Consider the following 15039-nt stretch of genomic DNA (forward strand, 5'->3'; position numbering starts at 1 on the left):
CTTCACTGCATATCATCGTGAGAACGATGATGGTCCACTTGGTGGAACCGGAATAGAGAGAGGAACAACAGAAGTGAATTATTCTGCATCAGCTCAAAGCAAGGTCGTCTGTTTTTGTAACCAACACTTTCTGCTAATGGGGTTCCTGACTAAGGAAGCTTCTTAATATTATCTCTTTGAAAGTTCAATTCTTTGAAAAAATCCACTTCTTTCATAGGGAATTTTCCCTGGAAAGGCTCACACACAGAATGCATCGTGGCGCTGTCAATGTAGAATGCCAGCTCTGTGGACAACCTCAGGCCAAGCACCCGGGGCCCCCAGAAAGTGCCTGCTGCACTGGCTTTCTGTGAGGCTGACTTGGCCTTTCTTCTGTAAAGGAAATCGAAGGACACGGTCCTCCTGGGATTCGATCTGTTATATCGCACCTTAGAATCACTTCTTTTTCTTTTTAAATTGCATTTTAGGCACCATGTTGTACACTGTAGCACTGTCGTCCTGTTGTTCATTGAGTTGCTCAAGCGGGCACCAGTAACATCTCCATTGTGAGACTTGTTGTTACTGTTTTTGGCATATCGAATACGCCACGGGTCACTTCCCAGGCTCTGCCATGCGGGCGGGATACTCTCGGTAGCTTGCCGGGCTCTCCGAGAGGGATGGGGAATTGAACCCAGGTTGGCCACGTGCAAGGCAAACACCCTACCCTCTGTGCTATCGCTCCAGTCCCTTAGGCACCATGATTTACAATATTGATAATGGCAGAGTTTCATGCAAAAAACATTCCAACACCACCCCCTCCAGCAGAGTGTCGGCTTCCCTCCACCAAGCCCCAGTGTCCCCCCTCATCCCATCCCCATTCCGCCCCGCAGTGACAGCAGCATCATTCCTCATCTCTGTCTAGGTAAGTCTCTCCGGAAGAGGCCATCACCTTCTCTCTCTGCCATTCTTCCTGCAGTGACAAGGGACTCACAAGAGTGATAGTCGGGTTCCGAGAAGTCCAGCAGCTGTTGATCTTGGGAATCGGGACAGCCATCTCTTTTACGGTCTCCAAATTTATAATCCATGAGGTCAAGCTCCTTCTGCTGGAGGTGCGCCATCTGCTCTTCGTATTTCTGCTCCTCCCCAAGTCTCTGGAGGCTCCTCAGGGTCTGGGGCAGGCTGTGCCGTCCGTGCCAGCCGTACTGATTCTTGGCCACCCGGCTGACCAGGTGCAGAGACTCCAGCACGTTCACGATGTCATAGATCCGCCTCCGCTCAACACCTGTTTGGGAAATCGAAGCAGACAGTCGTCAGGTGGGACACTTATGCGGGTAACTCCATGAGAGCCTGCACCGGGTCTGTGAACTAACTGGCGGGACCCCCGTGTGATACCCACCATGCAGATGCTCAGTCTGGTTAAGCTTGAAGGACACATGCAAGAGGAATTTATTTTTTCATTCTTCTTCTTGGTACCCAGCCCTCAATAAGATCTGGGGTCAAGCATTCGCCCAGAGATGGATGACGGGGTCATCTGAATTACACAACCAATTGCATAGGCTTGCTTTATACCATACAAATAGTGTAAGGTTAAAACCTGTGGGATCCGATAATGGGGTCATTAAAGTCCTGGTCTGGGGGTTCTCTAAGCTGTTTGTTGCCAGTTGAACCTTCAGTGTTATTGTTTTTATTTACTAAGCTTAGTTGGCTCCTATGTTACTTTCCTGTCTAATTTGCTGGGCTCCTACTGGGCTGTTGACCCCATGCTGAGCTATAACAACTTTCACAAATTTTCTAGTACTTAAATATTTTTTGATAAATCCAATTAGCCATTTTGTTGTAACAAGCGATGTAAAATAAGTTATTTTGTGCCTGCTAAAGGAGCAGGCTTGTGGACTGGGTAAGAAACTGGAGACAATGGTGAAGGGAAGGTGACATTGGTCATAGGACTGGTGTGGAACAATGCATGCAAAAAAGAAAAGCACTATGAACACTCTGTAAATAATGGTGTTTAAATAAAATTTTCTTTTAAACTAGTGGGATCGGGCAATTTTAGGTACATGCATAATGGATTTCTGGCTGGATGCTGGCTGGCTGATTTTGACTTACTAAACATAAGGACTATCAGTTATGTCTAATAATTAATATTCCATTATTGGATAATGCCTGCCCTTTCCTGGAGTTTGGTATGAAATATTACCATATTTCTCTTAATGGCCTAGTAAGGTAAACAGATGCAAATACTTATTTTCTGATTTGACCTGGAAATTCAGGAGTCAAGGATTTTGCCAGGTGCTAGGGGAAGCTCTAAGTAGGGTTCAAACAACTAAGTCACTTCTTGCTTGTCAGTTATGACAACTCTCCCTGTATTCTCATTCATCTATGCTGCCAGACAGTTGAACAAAGAATCCACTATAATACTGGCTCACCACACAGTTCATCATTTGCTACCATTTTCCTAACTTCCTCCCAAAAATTAGTATTACGAATTATCTATGGAATGTACCAGAAGTATTTACAGTATTTACTACTTTAATGGACTGGATCAATAGCACAGCGGGTAGGGCATATTTGCCTTGCTTGCGGCCAACCTAGGTTCAATTCCTCTGTCCTTCTTGGAGAGCCTGGCAAATTACGAAGAGTATCCCGCCTGCACAGCAGAGCCTGGCAAGCTACCCATGGCATATTCGATAAGCCAAAAACAGTAACAAGCCTCACAATGGGGATGTTACTGGTGCCGCTCAAGCAAATCGATGAACTATGGACGATAGTACTACAGTGCTACTACTTCAATCTGAATCTCAGCTCTGTTTCTGAGGTTTTTTTGTTTTGTTTTGTTTTTAATTGTTTAGGGGCATATCATGCCCTGCAGTGGTGCCAGGAGGTTACTCCAGTGCTCAGAGATCACTCTTGGTAGTGCCAAGGGATCATAGGTAGTGCCTATGATCAGACCACAGTCAGACCAGGGTCAGTACATGCAAGGCAAGTATCTTAACCCCTATACTATTTCTCCAGTCCTGCCCCTTACTATTTAGGATGGACCTTGACCTTCATCTTTTCATGTCTTAATATTTATCTCATAAAACGAGGACCATAAACATCAAGGGTCTCCAGTGGGTATTAATTTACCCATGGCATGCCTTTAATTTTCTAAATACTTCCTGCATGGCACTGGGGAAAACTGAGGTCCTTGCTAGCACGTAAGGTCAAAGGAGAAACAGATTTTTAAGATCTGCCTATGAGTCATCCTGTTGTGCAACAGACCCTCAGGCTTTTGGAATCCACTGGCCTCCTTTGCTCTCCTCCAAGTATCCATAACAAAGCCTCCAGGCATCTCCTGCAAACAGGCCTGCTAGATGCCCTCTTTCTGTTCCCTTGCCAAGGAGCTGCTGTACAATCAGGGCAGACGCTGAATGCAGTTTCTGGCCCTGCAACAATTTAACATGAGAAACAGACTGCTATGATAGAGACTTTGCACCTATAAGAACATTTGGCCACACGCATGAAGAGGCATTCAGTCAATCAGAGCATTTCTGCTCATGACCCTGTAAGGCTCTTCACTCTGAAGCTTGGGGAACCAGGTGTCTGTTGGACGGCGCTAGCAGGGGCGGGCAGCAGCCTCGGGTCTATATCCATCACATCCTCTATTCTGGCCTGTTTGCCACATTAGCACATCTTTTTTTTTAATAGAGTGTAACATTCTACAAACCTTCCCATTAGAAATGTCAAGTGAATGCAACTGAGACACCCCAGGGCTAGCCATATGCCTGGCTGTTCTGCTATTCTGAAATAGATACAAGGTTCAGTCTCCATCTAGTGGCTAGACGGCCACTGTCCAGCAGTGAGGGGGAAAAGGGGAAAAAGAAGATTCCAAGCACTCGGAAAAATGAAGCTTAACATGCATAACTGTTTAGTACATGGTGTTGGCAAAAGCCAATGTGTAGCCAGTTCCTGGGCAATCACTTTTTCTATCTGGATTTTATTAACTATCTACTAATGTTTTTTTTGTTTGTTTTTTTGGGAGGTCACACCCAGCAATGCTCAGGGGTTACTCCTGGCTCTGCACTCAGGAATTACTCCTGGTGGTATTCAGGTACTGTATGGGATGCCAGAGATTGAATCTGGATCAGCTGCATGAAAGGCAAATGCTCTACCTGCTGTACGATCGTTCTAGCCCCCTTGGTATGATTTTTGAAAGTTCCCTTTCACAGATCTCGACAGCTGTAGGTTACTCTGGGGTGTATTGTCAGGAAGGTTTTCCCTGACTAGTCTTCTTTTTCTTTCATCTGAAGCAATTCTGTAAGTCCTAGACATGACATTATTACGCCTTCAAGGATCAACTAATATGTCCATGCTTTCTTCATCCCTGATGCAACTAACCCAGAACATCTCTCAACCCTATAAAACAATTTCCTAAGCTACAACATTTTCCATGTGCTCAAGTCACTTCTAGTCCTTTAATTTCTTATTGATGATGCCCACATCAAATCGATATGGCATCAGAAGCTGGACGGCAATGTAATCCAAGTGGTCTGCATATACTTGGTTGTAATTCATGACTTAGGAAACAGCAGGGAGCTGAGACTCAGCCCCAGGAGATGGGTCACCAGACCCAGAGCTCTCAGGAAGGGAACCCAGTTTTCCATCTCAAGTGGCAAGTTCACTTGGGAGATCTACATGGTCAGGAGGCATTAGAAGCTGTGACAAAATTCTCTGGGGTTCTACTCCAGAGCAGTCATACTGGCAGGCTCTGGGACCCATGCCATTAAGAGTTCACCTTTCTGTTCCCTTAGGGTATGGAAACACAGCCTTCGCAGTCTGCCATGATTGCACAGATATCAGCAAAAGGCCCCTTGGTGGAAGTTAGATATGGAGACATTGTTGAATGAGCTCCAATGAGAACAACACTGTATGAGCCGTTGCTGTATCCTCATCATCTGTGAGACTAGTTTCAGGACCCTGTGCCTCAACCAGGGCCACCCCAGGCCTGTCCAGCACAGTCACTTTGCCTGTGATTCACTGACATGAACATCAAATACTGTATTCTATTTTTAGGTTCAGAAATGACTCTCCACCCCTTCACCTGGCTTGACTTGATGGCTTGGAGGGAGAAAAGAAGGGATCTAGATAAAACAGAGGAGAAACTGTTCCACCTAACGGTGCTGGACCCTGAATGAGTAATGTCTTATAAGTACCACACACTACCTGATTGTGCCACTGGAGCCACACTGGATTGGGACCTGAGCGTGTAATGTTACTAACATTATTCCCAATTTTGCCAAGTTTCAGCAAGAGAGGACCAAAGCCGCTGATTTTATTTACTTATTTTTTGTTTTGGGGGGTCAGACCTCATTGTGTTCAGGGCTTACTCCTGACTCTGTCCCGGGATCACACCTACATCAGCTGTGTGCAAGGCAAGCATGTCCCTGCTGTACTCTCTGGCCCCAACTTTTAAAAGCTCCAGCAGCGCGTTAAGTGAAGAGCTACACTTCAAAGTCAGCCCTCTCTGACTCAAAGTCCAGGCCATTGGTATTTCAGTCACAGTCTGCTGCTTCTTTTTCTTTAATCTCAGTTTCCCACAGTTGAAAATATTTTTTGGAAACCAAGAGCTAGCCAAGCCCACTAGGGGTCTCTATTTGCAGCAGCTGCAGGCTGCACACCATGGTGCATCACACATACCCAGGCTGTCAGAACACGCCTTCCTCTTTGTTCGAAGGTTTCGCTGTTTGGGTTATATCCAGATGTGCTTTCCCTTGCTGGACGGCTTTGCCATGGATAGCACAGCGCAGGGCCGCAAATAAAATGCTCTGGCTCGCAAATCTTATTGACTAATAGAAATCATAGCAGCTCTGAACTCTTAGAAGCATTATTAAAAGCAAACAGCGGGAGAGAGCCAAAGACATATAGTATAGTGGGCAAGGCGCTGGCCTTGCCTGCAGCCAAGCTGGCTTTGATCGCCAGTTTCACCAGGATCTGTCCCTGAACACAGAGCCAAGAGTAAGCTCTGAGCACAGCTGAGTAGCCCTCAAAATAAGTAAAACCAAATCAAAACAACAGCAACAACAAAACCCATAGATCTTTCTAAATACTTTCGAACCTGTCTGAAATAAGATCACATTGATGATATTAGTCTGTCATGTGAGTCTATCATAAAGATTTTTTTAAGGTTAAAAAACAATCTCAAATTTTTGATGTTCAGGCCTAAAATTCTCTGCATGACAATTAGTGAAGCCAGTTCTGCCCTGCCTGCTCCTCACCCATTTGGCGGGCCCCCTCTCGACTGTGCAGAGTCTAGCTAACACTCCCACCCTGTTCGAGAAACCAGTTTCCCGCCCCCGATAGAGACAGGTCCCCAGGTCATGAGGATACATACCCAGACTGACAGCAACTTCGTCTAGGGAGATGGTGGTTTTCTCAGTTGACAAGGGATAACTTGGATAGCGAGCTAGGAACTTTTGGCACAGGAGTCCTAAACTTTTCTGTTTCCTGCTTGGCCTTTGCTTTTCAAACTCATCGACAGCACTGTCCCCAACAACATCAAGCTGCAGAGGGCAGACAAGGGAAGGGGAGACGTCACAGTTAGCATCCCAATGGGCAAATAAATCACCACGGGCAGTTTAGTGAGTAGCGAGTCACCCCAGTCCATACCACCCTTGATTCTGATTAAAATCTACTTTTTAATCTAATTTATTTACTGCTGTTCTACCCAGAGTTTCCTATGGACTGAGTTTTATTCTCCTTTGAAACTGTAGGCTGAGTCAACAAGGGAAAGCCTTTAAAAGAAAGTTGGGTGGGGAGGGTGTGATCTTTTGTAGGTTGCAGACACTTGCTGCTAGTGTTGAACTGTGATTAGCATTATCCGGAGTCTTGTAGAGAGGTAAAATCGCAGGGCTCATTCCACATTCTGATGTATCTCAATGTATCAGAATCCATCTTTCCAGACTCTGTGATTCCCCATGAAATGAAGGTTTGAGATGTACTGGCCTGGCCGAGATGATGGAACTGAACAAAGGCAGGTGAAGCGTCTCTGATTCTTCCTTACTCTTTAAGTACAGTCTGGTGTCCTTGTCTCGTCAGCTCACATTTGAATAGGGCCTCGGGGCTGGAGCAATAGCACAGCGGGTAGGGCATTTGCCTTTGCGCGAGGCCGACCCGAGTTTGATTCCCAGCATCCCATATGGTCCCCTGAGCACCGCCAGGAGTAATTCCTGAGTGCAGAGCCAGGAGTAACTCCTGTGCATCGCCGGGTGTGACCCAAAAAGAAAAGGCCCTCTGAGTCCAGAAAAGTAAAAGGCTTTTCAGTGAGCATATTCAAGGAAACAGGTAAAATTCTTTCAATAGCTCCAGAAAGAAGCATTTAATAAGTTTAACATTCACTTGTGACTCCTTGAAAACTAATAATGGAGAAATTATTTAATAAAATGTTGTCAGCATTAAAACCCAAAGGCAAATATTTGTCTTAATGGGGATACCTTAGAAGCATCCCTTTGAGATCAGAAAAATAAAAATGATGCCTAGTATCCCTGCTTCTCTTTGACATATTATATTCACTGTCATCCCGTTGCTCATCGATTGCTCGAGCGGGCGCCAGTAACGTCTCCATTCGTCCCTGTTGTGTGCTATTGTAGCCCAATGGCATCTGCTTGTTCCAGGAATATGAAGAGCACGTTGTTGTTATTGTTTTTGGCATATCAAATACATCACGGGTAGCTTGCCAGGCTCTGCCGTACAGGCGGGATATCCTCGGTAGCTTGCCAGGCTCTCCGAAAGGGGCAGAGGATTGGAGCTTATATAGCTGAGCTGGAGGTGGTTTATGGGTGTGTCTCCCACATACCTAATTTTTGGCCTTTTAATTTCTTGATAACTTGGCCCCAAGTTGTTGGGGTCTGGCCAAAAAAGCACAGCAGCAATTTTGGGGTATTTGGAAGCCTGAAGGCATCATCAGGCTGCTGATGCACTCACCCCACAGGTTGACCTGCTGGCGGGACCATACCCCCAGACATATTATGTTAAAGACACTAAATGATGTATGGGGTCAGAAACAGAGGCACAGGCATTGGAAAGAAATAAGTAAACTTTCATTCTGCAATAGCACAATTACTTCTATAAAATAATTTAAAATTAGAAAATTTAACAATGTAGCTAAAAAGACTGTAATATTAAAAAAATCAATTGCATTGCTATGTTATAGTAATAGAAAGTGAACTAAAAGCACCTATTATAATAGCAACAAGAATGGTTACACTTTTAGGAGCACATTTAGTAAAACTCTATTTGCATAAAATACTAAAATTTTGTTCGAGCGGGTACCAGTAATGTCTCTCATTGAGAGACTTATTGTTACTGTTTTTGGCATATCCAATACGCACGGGTAGCTTGCCAGGCTCTGCCGAGAGGGCTCCATACTCTCGGTAGCTTGCTGGGCTCTCCGAGAGGGGCGGAGGAATCGAACTCGGGTCGGCCTCGTGAAAGGCGAATGCCCAACCGCTGTGCTATTGCTCTGGTCGTTAAGAAATATAAATGTAAAGTGTGGATAAATATGATCCTTGATGCATAGTATACTCAGTAGCACAAAGAACATGAATTCTTCTCAAATTCATCTACATGCAAAGCAATTCTAATTAAAATCAAATCCAAAGTTTATACGCAAGCACAAAGGGCGAAGAATAACTCACACATTGAAGGGAAATTGAGGTTCTTGTATTATGGGACATCAGCTTTTATTACTATGTGGTACAAGGGTAGGTATAAATAACTTAGCACCAGAACAGAAAAGAGCCCAGAAGGAGATGTATGCATGAATCAAACTTGGACATGAGACAGAAGTAGAATTGCCAACGAGGGGGAAAGAAAGGACTGAATAAGTGGTGCAGGGAAAATTGATTCAGAGCAGCAAATTAAGGGGGGGAAAGACAATCAAGAAACTGAAATGTAACACTTGTAAGTGACAAAGATTTAGTTTCTAGAGTATAGATCATCAACTCCTAAAAATAATATTAAAAAGGAAAACCTAGTAAAAATCAGCTAAGAACATGGGTGGGATTTCACAGAAGAGAAAAACAAGCAAGCACATGGAAGGAAGCTTCAACTCATTAGTAATCAATGAAAGGCAAATTAATTCCACAAAATACACAATCATACACCCACGAGATTGGCAAGAAATTAATATGTTTGACAATTTCAAGTGTCAGAGAGGATGTGAATATATCAATGCCCACACGTTAGTGGTGGAAGCAAACAGCCCTTGGGAAGGCAATTTGGCATCATCTTGCGAACATCTGCAAATTCAGTGACCTAGTAATGACACTCCTCGGCCTACATGCGGAAAAGCGGTTCTCAAGCTTTCTGAACACAGGATCCTTACAGATTCTGAAAAATTGGGAGCTGGAGCAATAGCACAGTGGATAGGATGTTTGCCTTGCACGTGGCTGACCTGGGTTCGATTCCCAGCATCCCATAGTCTGAGCATGGCTGGGAGTAATTACCGAGTGCAAAGCCAGGAGTAACCCCCATGCACCACGGGTGTAACCCAAAGAGCAAAAAAAAAAAAAAAAAAAAGGATTCTGAAAAATTTGAATATGTGGAATTTGTATATAGATACTTTAGATACTACCGATACTTACTGTATTAAAAATTAAAAGACAGTTCAAATATAGGGAGAAGGACAGTTTTACTAATGTTTCACATCTCTGTAGTGTCTGGCATAACAGAAAAAGATTCTCATCTCTGCTGTATTCATCATCATCATCATCGTCATTCCACTGTATTCAATCTTATAATAAATGCATCATGTAGTTACTGGAAAACTAGTGTATAAAGAGCTTGAATGGCAAAAGTCTTGGGTATTATTATAAAAATCATTTTGATGTTTCTGACACTCAAAGTTTCAGGGACTCTCAGGTCCCCAGACTACCTTTTGAGAACCAATGCTCTAGAGAAACTCCAGGATATATTAGCAAGAATGATACAGTCGTATAGTTTCTATTAGTTCAAAATGGAAAGCCCAAACCTAAGGGCTATTCTAGGTAGGATGCTTGCTTTGCATATGGCTGAGCCAGGTTTGATTCCTGACATCCCATACGGTCCCTGGAGCACTGCCAGGAGTGATTCCTAACTGCAGAGGCAGAAGTAAGCCCTGATTACTGCCAGGTGTGACCCAAATCCCAACCTCACCCCCCCAAAACTTCTAAGAAATATGTTGTTAGGCAATTCTGTCATTGGATGATCACCAACACATTAACATAAAAACCTGGATGGTGCAGTCTGCTGGAGCCATCATCCCTATAAATAGTCCATAATTGACCAGCATATCATTAAAGTGATTTAAAACAGTATTGTGCTGTGAAGGGATAGCATAAGCAGTGAAAATAAAATGACAACTATATGAAGAACACTGATGAATTTTAGAAACCTATGTTGGTGGAAAAAAGCAAGTGCCAGAAAATTACATACCATTCCAATTTCATATTAACAAAAGCCTACAATTCAAAGCAAAGTAAAAAAACCACCTAAGCAACATATTATATAGGCAACATACATGTACATGTGTATAATAATGATTTAAAATTAGCAAGGAAATGAAAAATACATAAGAGAGGTTACTCTGTGGCAGATAAATCTGAGTAGTTACATCCTGATCTGGAGGTTGGAAAGTAAACTCATATTATATTCACAATAAAGATATTAAGGATATTGCATATACAGTAAGTGTATTTTATGTCAGACCAAAAATTATCTCAAAAGCAATAAAGAACATTAAGATATTAAATGATATTTAATTGTTTTAAGTATTTACTTCCTAGAAGAAGGGAATATTTCTAACAACTGATGGGTTTGGGGAGGCAAATGAAACTAGTTTTATCAAGATAAGATATCAAGAGCATTTTCTTGTGAAATACATCACTAACAATTCCCCACAGAGTAATTTTTATCCCGTTGTTCCTTGATCAAGAAAATGAAAACCAAATGATATTTAGAAAGCTTTGACAGCAAAAAGTGCATTTAATTGTGATTAATTCCTAAAACCCTGCTAGAACCAGGGCAAGTACCACAACTCTCATCTTTTTTTATTTTTATTTTTTTGGTTTTTGGGTCACACCCGACGATGCACAGGGGTTATTCCTGGCTCTTCACTCAGGAATTACCCCTGGCGGTGCTCAGGAGACCATATGGGATGCTGAGAATCGAACCTGGGTCGGCCGCGTGCAAGGCAAACGCCCTACCCGCTGTGCTATCGCTCCAGCCCCCACAACTCTCATCTTAAAGGTGAGTCAACTGCATGCACAGAGCCTGATGGATTTATCCCAAGCTCCCAGCTAGTGTGTGCCCCCAAATGTTTCTGAAAACAAATCTCTTTGCTTTCTCTAGCAAATATAAATCTAAAGAAAGCCATCTTATGGAAGAATTATTAAAATTTTCTGACTTTGACTATTGGCACAGCAGGTAGGGTGTTTGCCTTACACGTGGCCAACCTGGATTCGATTCCTCCACCCCTCTTGGAGAGCCCAGCAAGATACCAAGAGTATCCCACCTGCACGGCAGAGCCTGGCAAGCTACCTGTGCCAAATTCGACATGCCAAAAAACAGTAACAACAAGTCTCATAATGGAGACATTACTGATGCCCGCTGGAGCAAATCAGTTGAGCAACAGGATGACAGTGATACAGTGACTTTGACTGTATAGGAATTCTCTCGAAACTGTGCAATTTGTATTTAATTAGGTAGAAGAATCTATCGGTTTTATCACTTCAAAGTAGTATACAGCAGATCAATACTTTTTGTTCTATCAATTTCAAATTGTAATTCAGAACACCCTTTTCTCTTCCCATTCTCTTCATGGTGGTAATTTTTATAGCTTAGAAATGGATAAAAATATGGAAAAAAATCTAACTGTTCATAGTAATTCGGCACTTGATCTTAGCCAAAAGGCCGAGAAGCGATAGTTTTTAGTAATTCTGGGAAGAATTAGATAAGAGTAAAAATATTGATCATAGATTTTTTTAAAAAAAAATAAAGATGTGCCAGTTATCTGCAGCTGACTCCCCACATAATAGGTAACTTAAAGATAACTTTAAAATCTAAAACCAATGAAATAAACACATAAGGAATAATTAAATTTATCAAGTTAAAAATATTTAGTTAACATTAACTGTAAAACCAGAGCAGGGCTTGATAGACAAAACAGTGGGTAGGGCACTTTCCTTGCATGCAAGAGACTCAGGTTCTATCTGAACCCCAGCATCCCATAGGGTCCCCCCGAGCAACACCAGGAGCTAATTCCTAAGTGCAGAGTCAGGAATGACCCCTGAGATTTGTTTGGTGTGACTCTCCCCGCTGGAGGGGGGAAAACATGACAGTGCATAAATCATTAATAGTATTAAAAAGAAAACCAGGGGCTGGATTGATAGTACAGCGGGTAGGGCGTTTGCCTTGCATGCAGCTGACCTAGGTTCGATTCCCAGCATCCCATATAGTCCCCTGAGCACCGCCAGGAGTAATTCCTGAGTGCAAAGCCAGGAGTAACCCCTGTGCATTGCCGGGTGTGACCCAAAAAGCAAAAAAAAGGAAAAAAAAAAGAAAACCAAACAAATCATTACATCATAACTATAATTATTGCTTTAAAATCATTTTAAAATGTGAGCAGACCAAGGGAGTAGCATAAAAGAAAACAATCACATAAAAAGTGAAAGTCAGTTTCATTTTAGCTAGAAAGACTTTTTTTTTTTTTTTTTTTTTTGCTTTTTGGGTCACACCCGGCGATGCACAGGGGTTACTCCTGGCTCTGCACTCAGGAATTACTCCTCTCGGTGCTCAGGGGACCATATGAAATCGAACCCAGGTCGGCCACGTGCAAGGCAAACGCCCTACCCGCTGTGCTATTGCTCCAGCCCCTAGAAAGACATTTTAAAAGTACATCGAGTTTTGCATTCAACAGTCAATAAGAAATTAAAAATTCGACCACCTGTTGATAAATAAAAAATTAGAAATTCTCTAAAAGTCCTAGGTGCCCAGTCTACTTACTTGCAGAGAGTCTGTAAACGCATCATCTTTGTTCTCAATGGGTCTGAACAATTCCTTTTTCTTCTCCCGGTCTCTTATGTCTGGGCTGGCGGCACTAATGAGCATCTTGAGGTTAGCTGTGGGCGTCCATGGTTCTGTCTGCTGTCTATCCACCAACTTGACGGGAGTAATAGGATTTCTTTCTGGAGAGAAGATTTTTTGCTTCGATAAATCAATTGGCTCATTTTTTATTGGGGTCTTCGGAGCCATCCTCAAGCGATCAACAAAAATATTTTCCTGTTTGAAAAAAAAGAAAAAAAGACACCTTTTAGCAAAAGTGACAAAGGGCAAGTATCAGTTCAGAGTACCCTTATATTCCTATCATTGACCAAGGCAGGAAAATACACAGGAATCTCAAGGTTCCTGGCTGAAAACTCAGGACAAGACAACAAAAGCCAGATTAATCTATTAGATCCTTTTTTGGGGTGGGGAGGGATCATACCTAGTGATGCTCCGGGCTTCCTCCTGGCTCTGCACTCAGGAATTATTCCTGGCAGTGCTCTGGGATGCCAGGGATCAAACATGGGTCCACCATGTCCAAGGCAAACACCTTTTCCGCTGTGCTATCACTCTGGCACCTAGATCCCCTAAATCTGTTAGTCTTTAACCTTACTTTTAAGGTGTCTTGAGAAAGAAATGAGGTGACTCAGTGATGGATTTTTGTGACAGGTGGGGATGGTAAGTACTAATACAATTAAAACCCCAGTATGTTCCACAGTTAAATACTAAGTGCTGCATTTCATTAAACATTATTGACAACTTTACACTAATGGTAAAAGACAATTAAGCATGTATAGTCCACCAGCTCTAATATAGCAATTTGTAACAGAACTGACTGAAAGAACATCCCAAACCCCATATTTCAAACCAAGCTGGAGCACCATGTAATGCTAAATCCTCAGAATGCCGCTTCTCAAACAATCCATGGCAAAAGACAAGAGGTTTTATTTTAAATTCCCAACTTCCGCATGGTATGTGGTCTTACTTCATGTGAGGAATATGTATCTCCTGCCACATACGTGTGACTCTCCATCTGAGCTTGTTGCGCAAACTGACCTACAGCCTGTTTAGCCAGAAGAAACCACTGTTCCACAGGTCTAGATGTCAGAGGGCAAGATCAAATTGCCACGAAGGCAAGCAAGCTCATTTCTAAATACATTGCAGTTTGGTAACAGTTTGTGGACTAGGCATCAGTCCCCCGGATACATTTTGAGCACACAGCCCTAGATAATTTTAAGATTAATGACAGATTAATTTTAAGATTAATGACGGATCCCGTAGTATAAAAAAAATAAGGACTATGTACAGAAAAACCCACATTTAAAACTATTAAAACAAAAAATCAAAACAAATTCCTTTCCCTTAAAATCAGTTTGTGCCACTGGGAAGCAGAGATTTTGCTTTTCCTATAGCAGAACTCCCCTCCAGGCACCAGCATCTTATGTAACAATGAAGGCAGATGGGTTAAGTATTTGCCACTCCTCTCCCTGCACATATATTACTTGGTGGCTGCTCTAGGCTTGGCTGAGCAGTGGTTTAAATCAAATGCTTTCATGGGGGCTGGGAAGATAATACAGCGGGAAAGGTATTTGACTAGCATGTGACTGACCTGAGCTTAATCCCCAGCATCCCACATGGCTCCTAGAGCACCACCAGGAATAATTCCTTGTGCAGATCCAGGAGTAACCCCCCAAATAAGAAAAAAAAAAAAAAAAGGAATTGGAGCTGGAATTAGCAGGTTCCTTGGATCAGCAGAAGCCCCACCCCACCCCACCCCACCCCCCAGACATGGTGCAGGTCAGTCCACTCAACGAGATAGTTGGGATGAAGGTGACTGTTTCTCACGTCACAGCAGAAACAGGCAGCCAGGATGTGGGCACGTCCCCTAACAAGTCCCTGCTGGTGTATAATCCTGATGAACTCTTCTAGAAGGAAAATGACTGAGAGTTTCTGTTAGCCACACCCTGTCTCATGCGTTTGAGATGTCTTCCCACACCCTACCCAGTC

At 43.0% G+C, this 15039-nt stretch overlaps 1 protein-coding gene across 1 annotated transcript in view; it reads right to left on the reverse strand.

Annotated features, from left to right (window-relative positions):
- The window catches only part of E2F7 (E2F transcription factor 7), a 42299-nt gene that overhangs the window by 19339 nt on the left and 7921 nt on the right, over nucleotides 1-15039 (reverse strand). The window contains exons 3-5 of the mRNA XM_004602817.2: nucleotides 12994-13269; nucleotides 6347-6515; nucleotides 968-1258 (exon numbers count right to left, since the gene is read on the reverse strand). Of these exons, the coding sequence (XP_004602874.2) occupies nucleotides 968-1258; nucleotides 6347-6515; nucleotides 12994-13269 (736 nt within the window). The remainder of the gene's footprint in view (nucleotides 1-967; nucleotides 1259-6346; nucleotides 6516-12993; nucleotides 13270-15039) is intronic.

Source organism: Sorex araneus, chromosome 10 (genome assembly GCF_027595985.1).
Source record: "Sorex araneus isolate mSorAra2 chromosome 10, mSorAra2.pri, whole genome shotgun sequence".
NCBI lineage: Eukaryota > Metazoa > Chordata > Mammalia > Eulipotyphla > Soricidae > Sorex > Sorex araneus.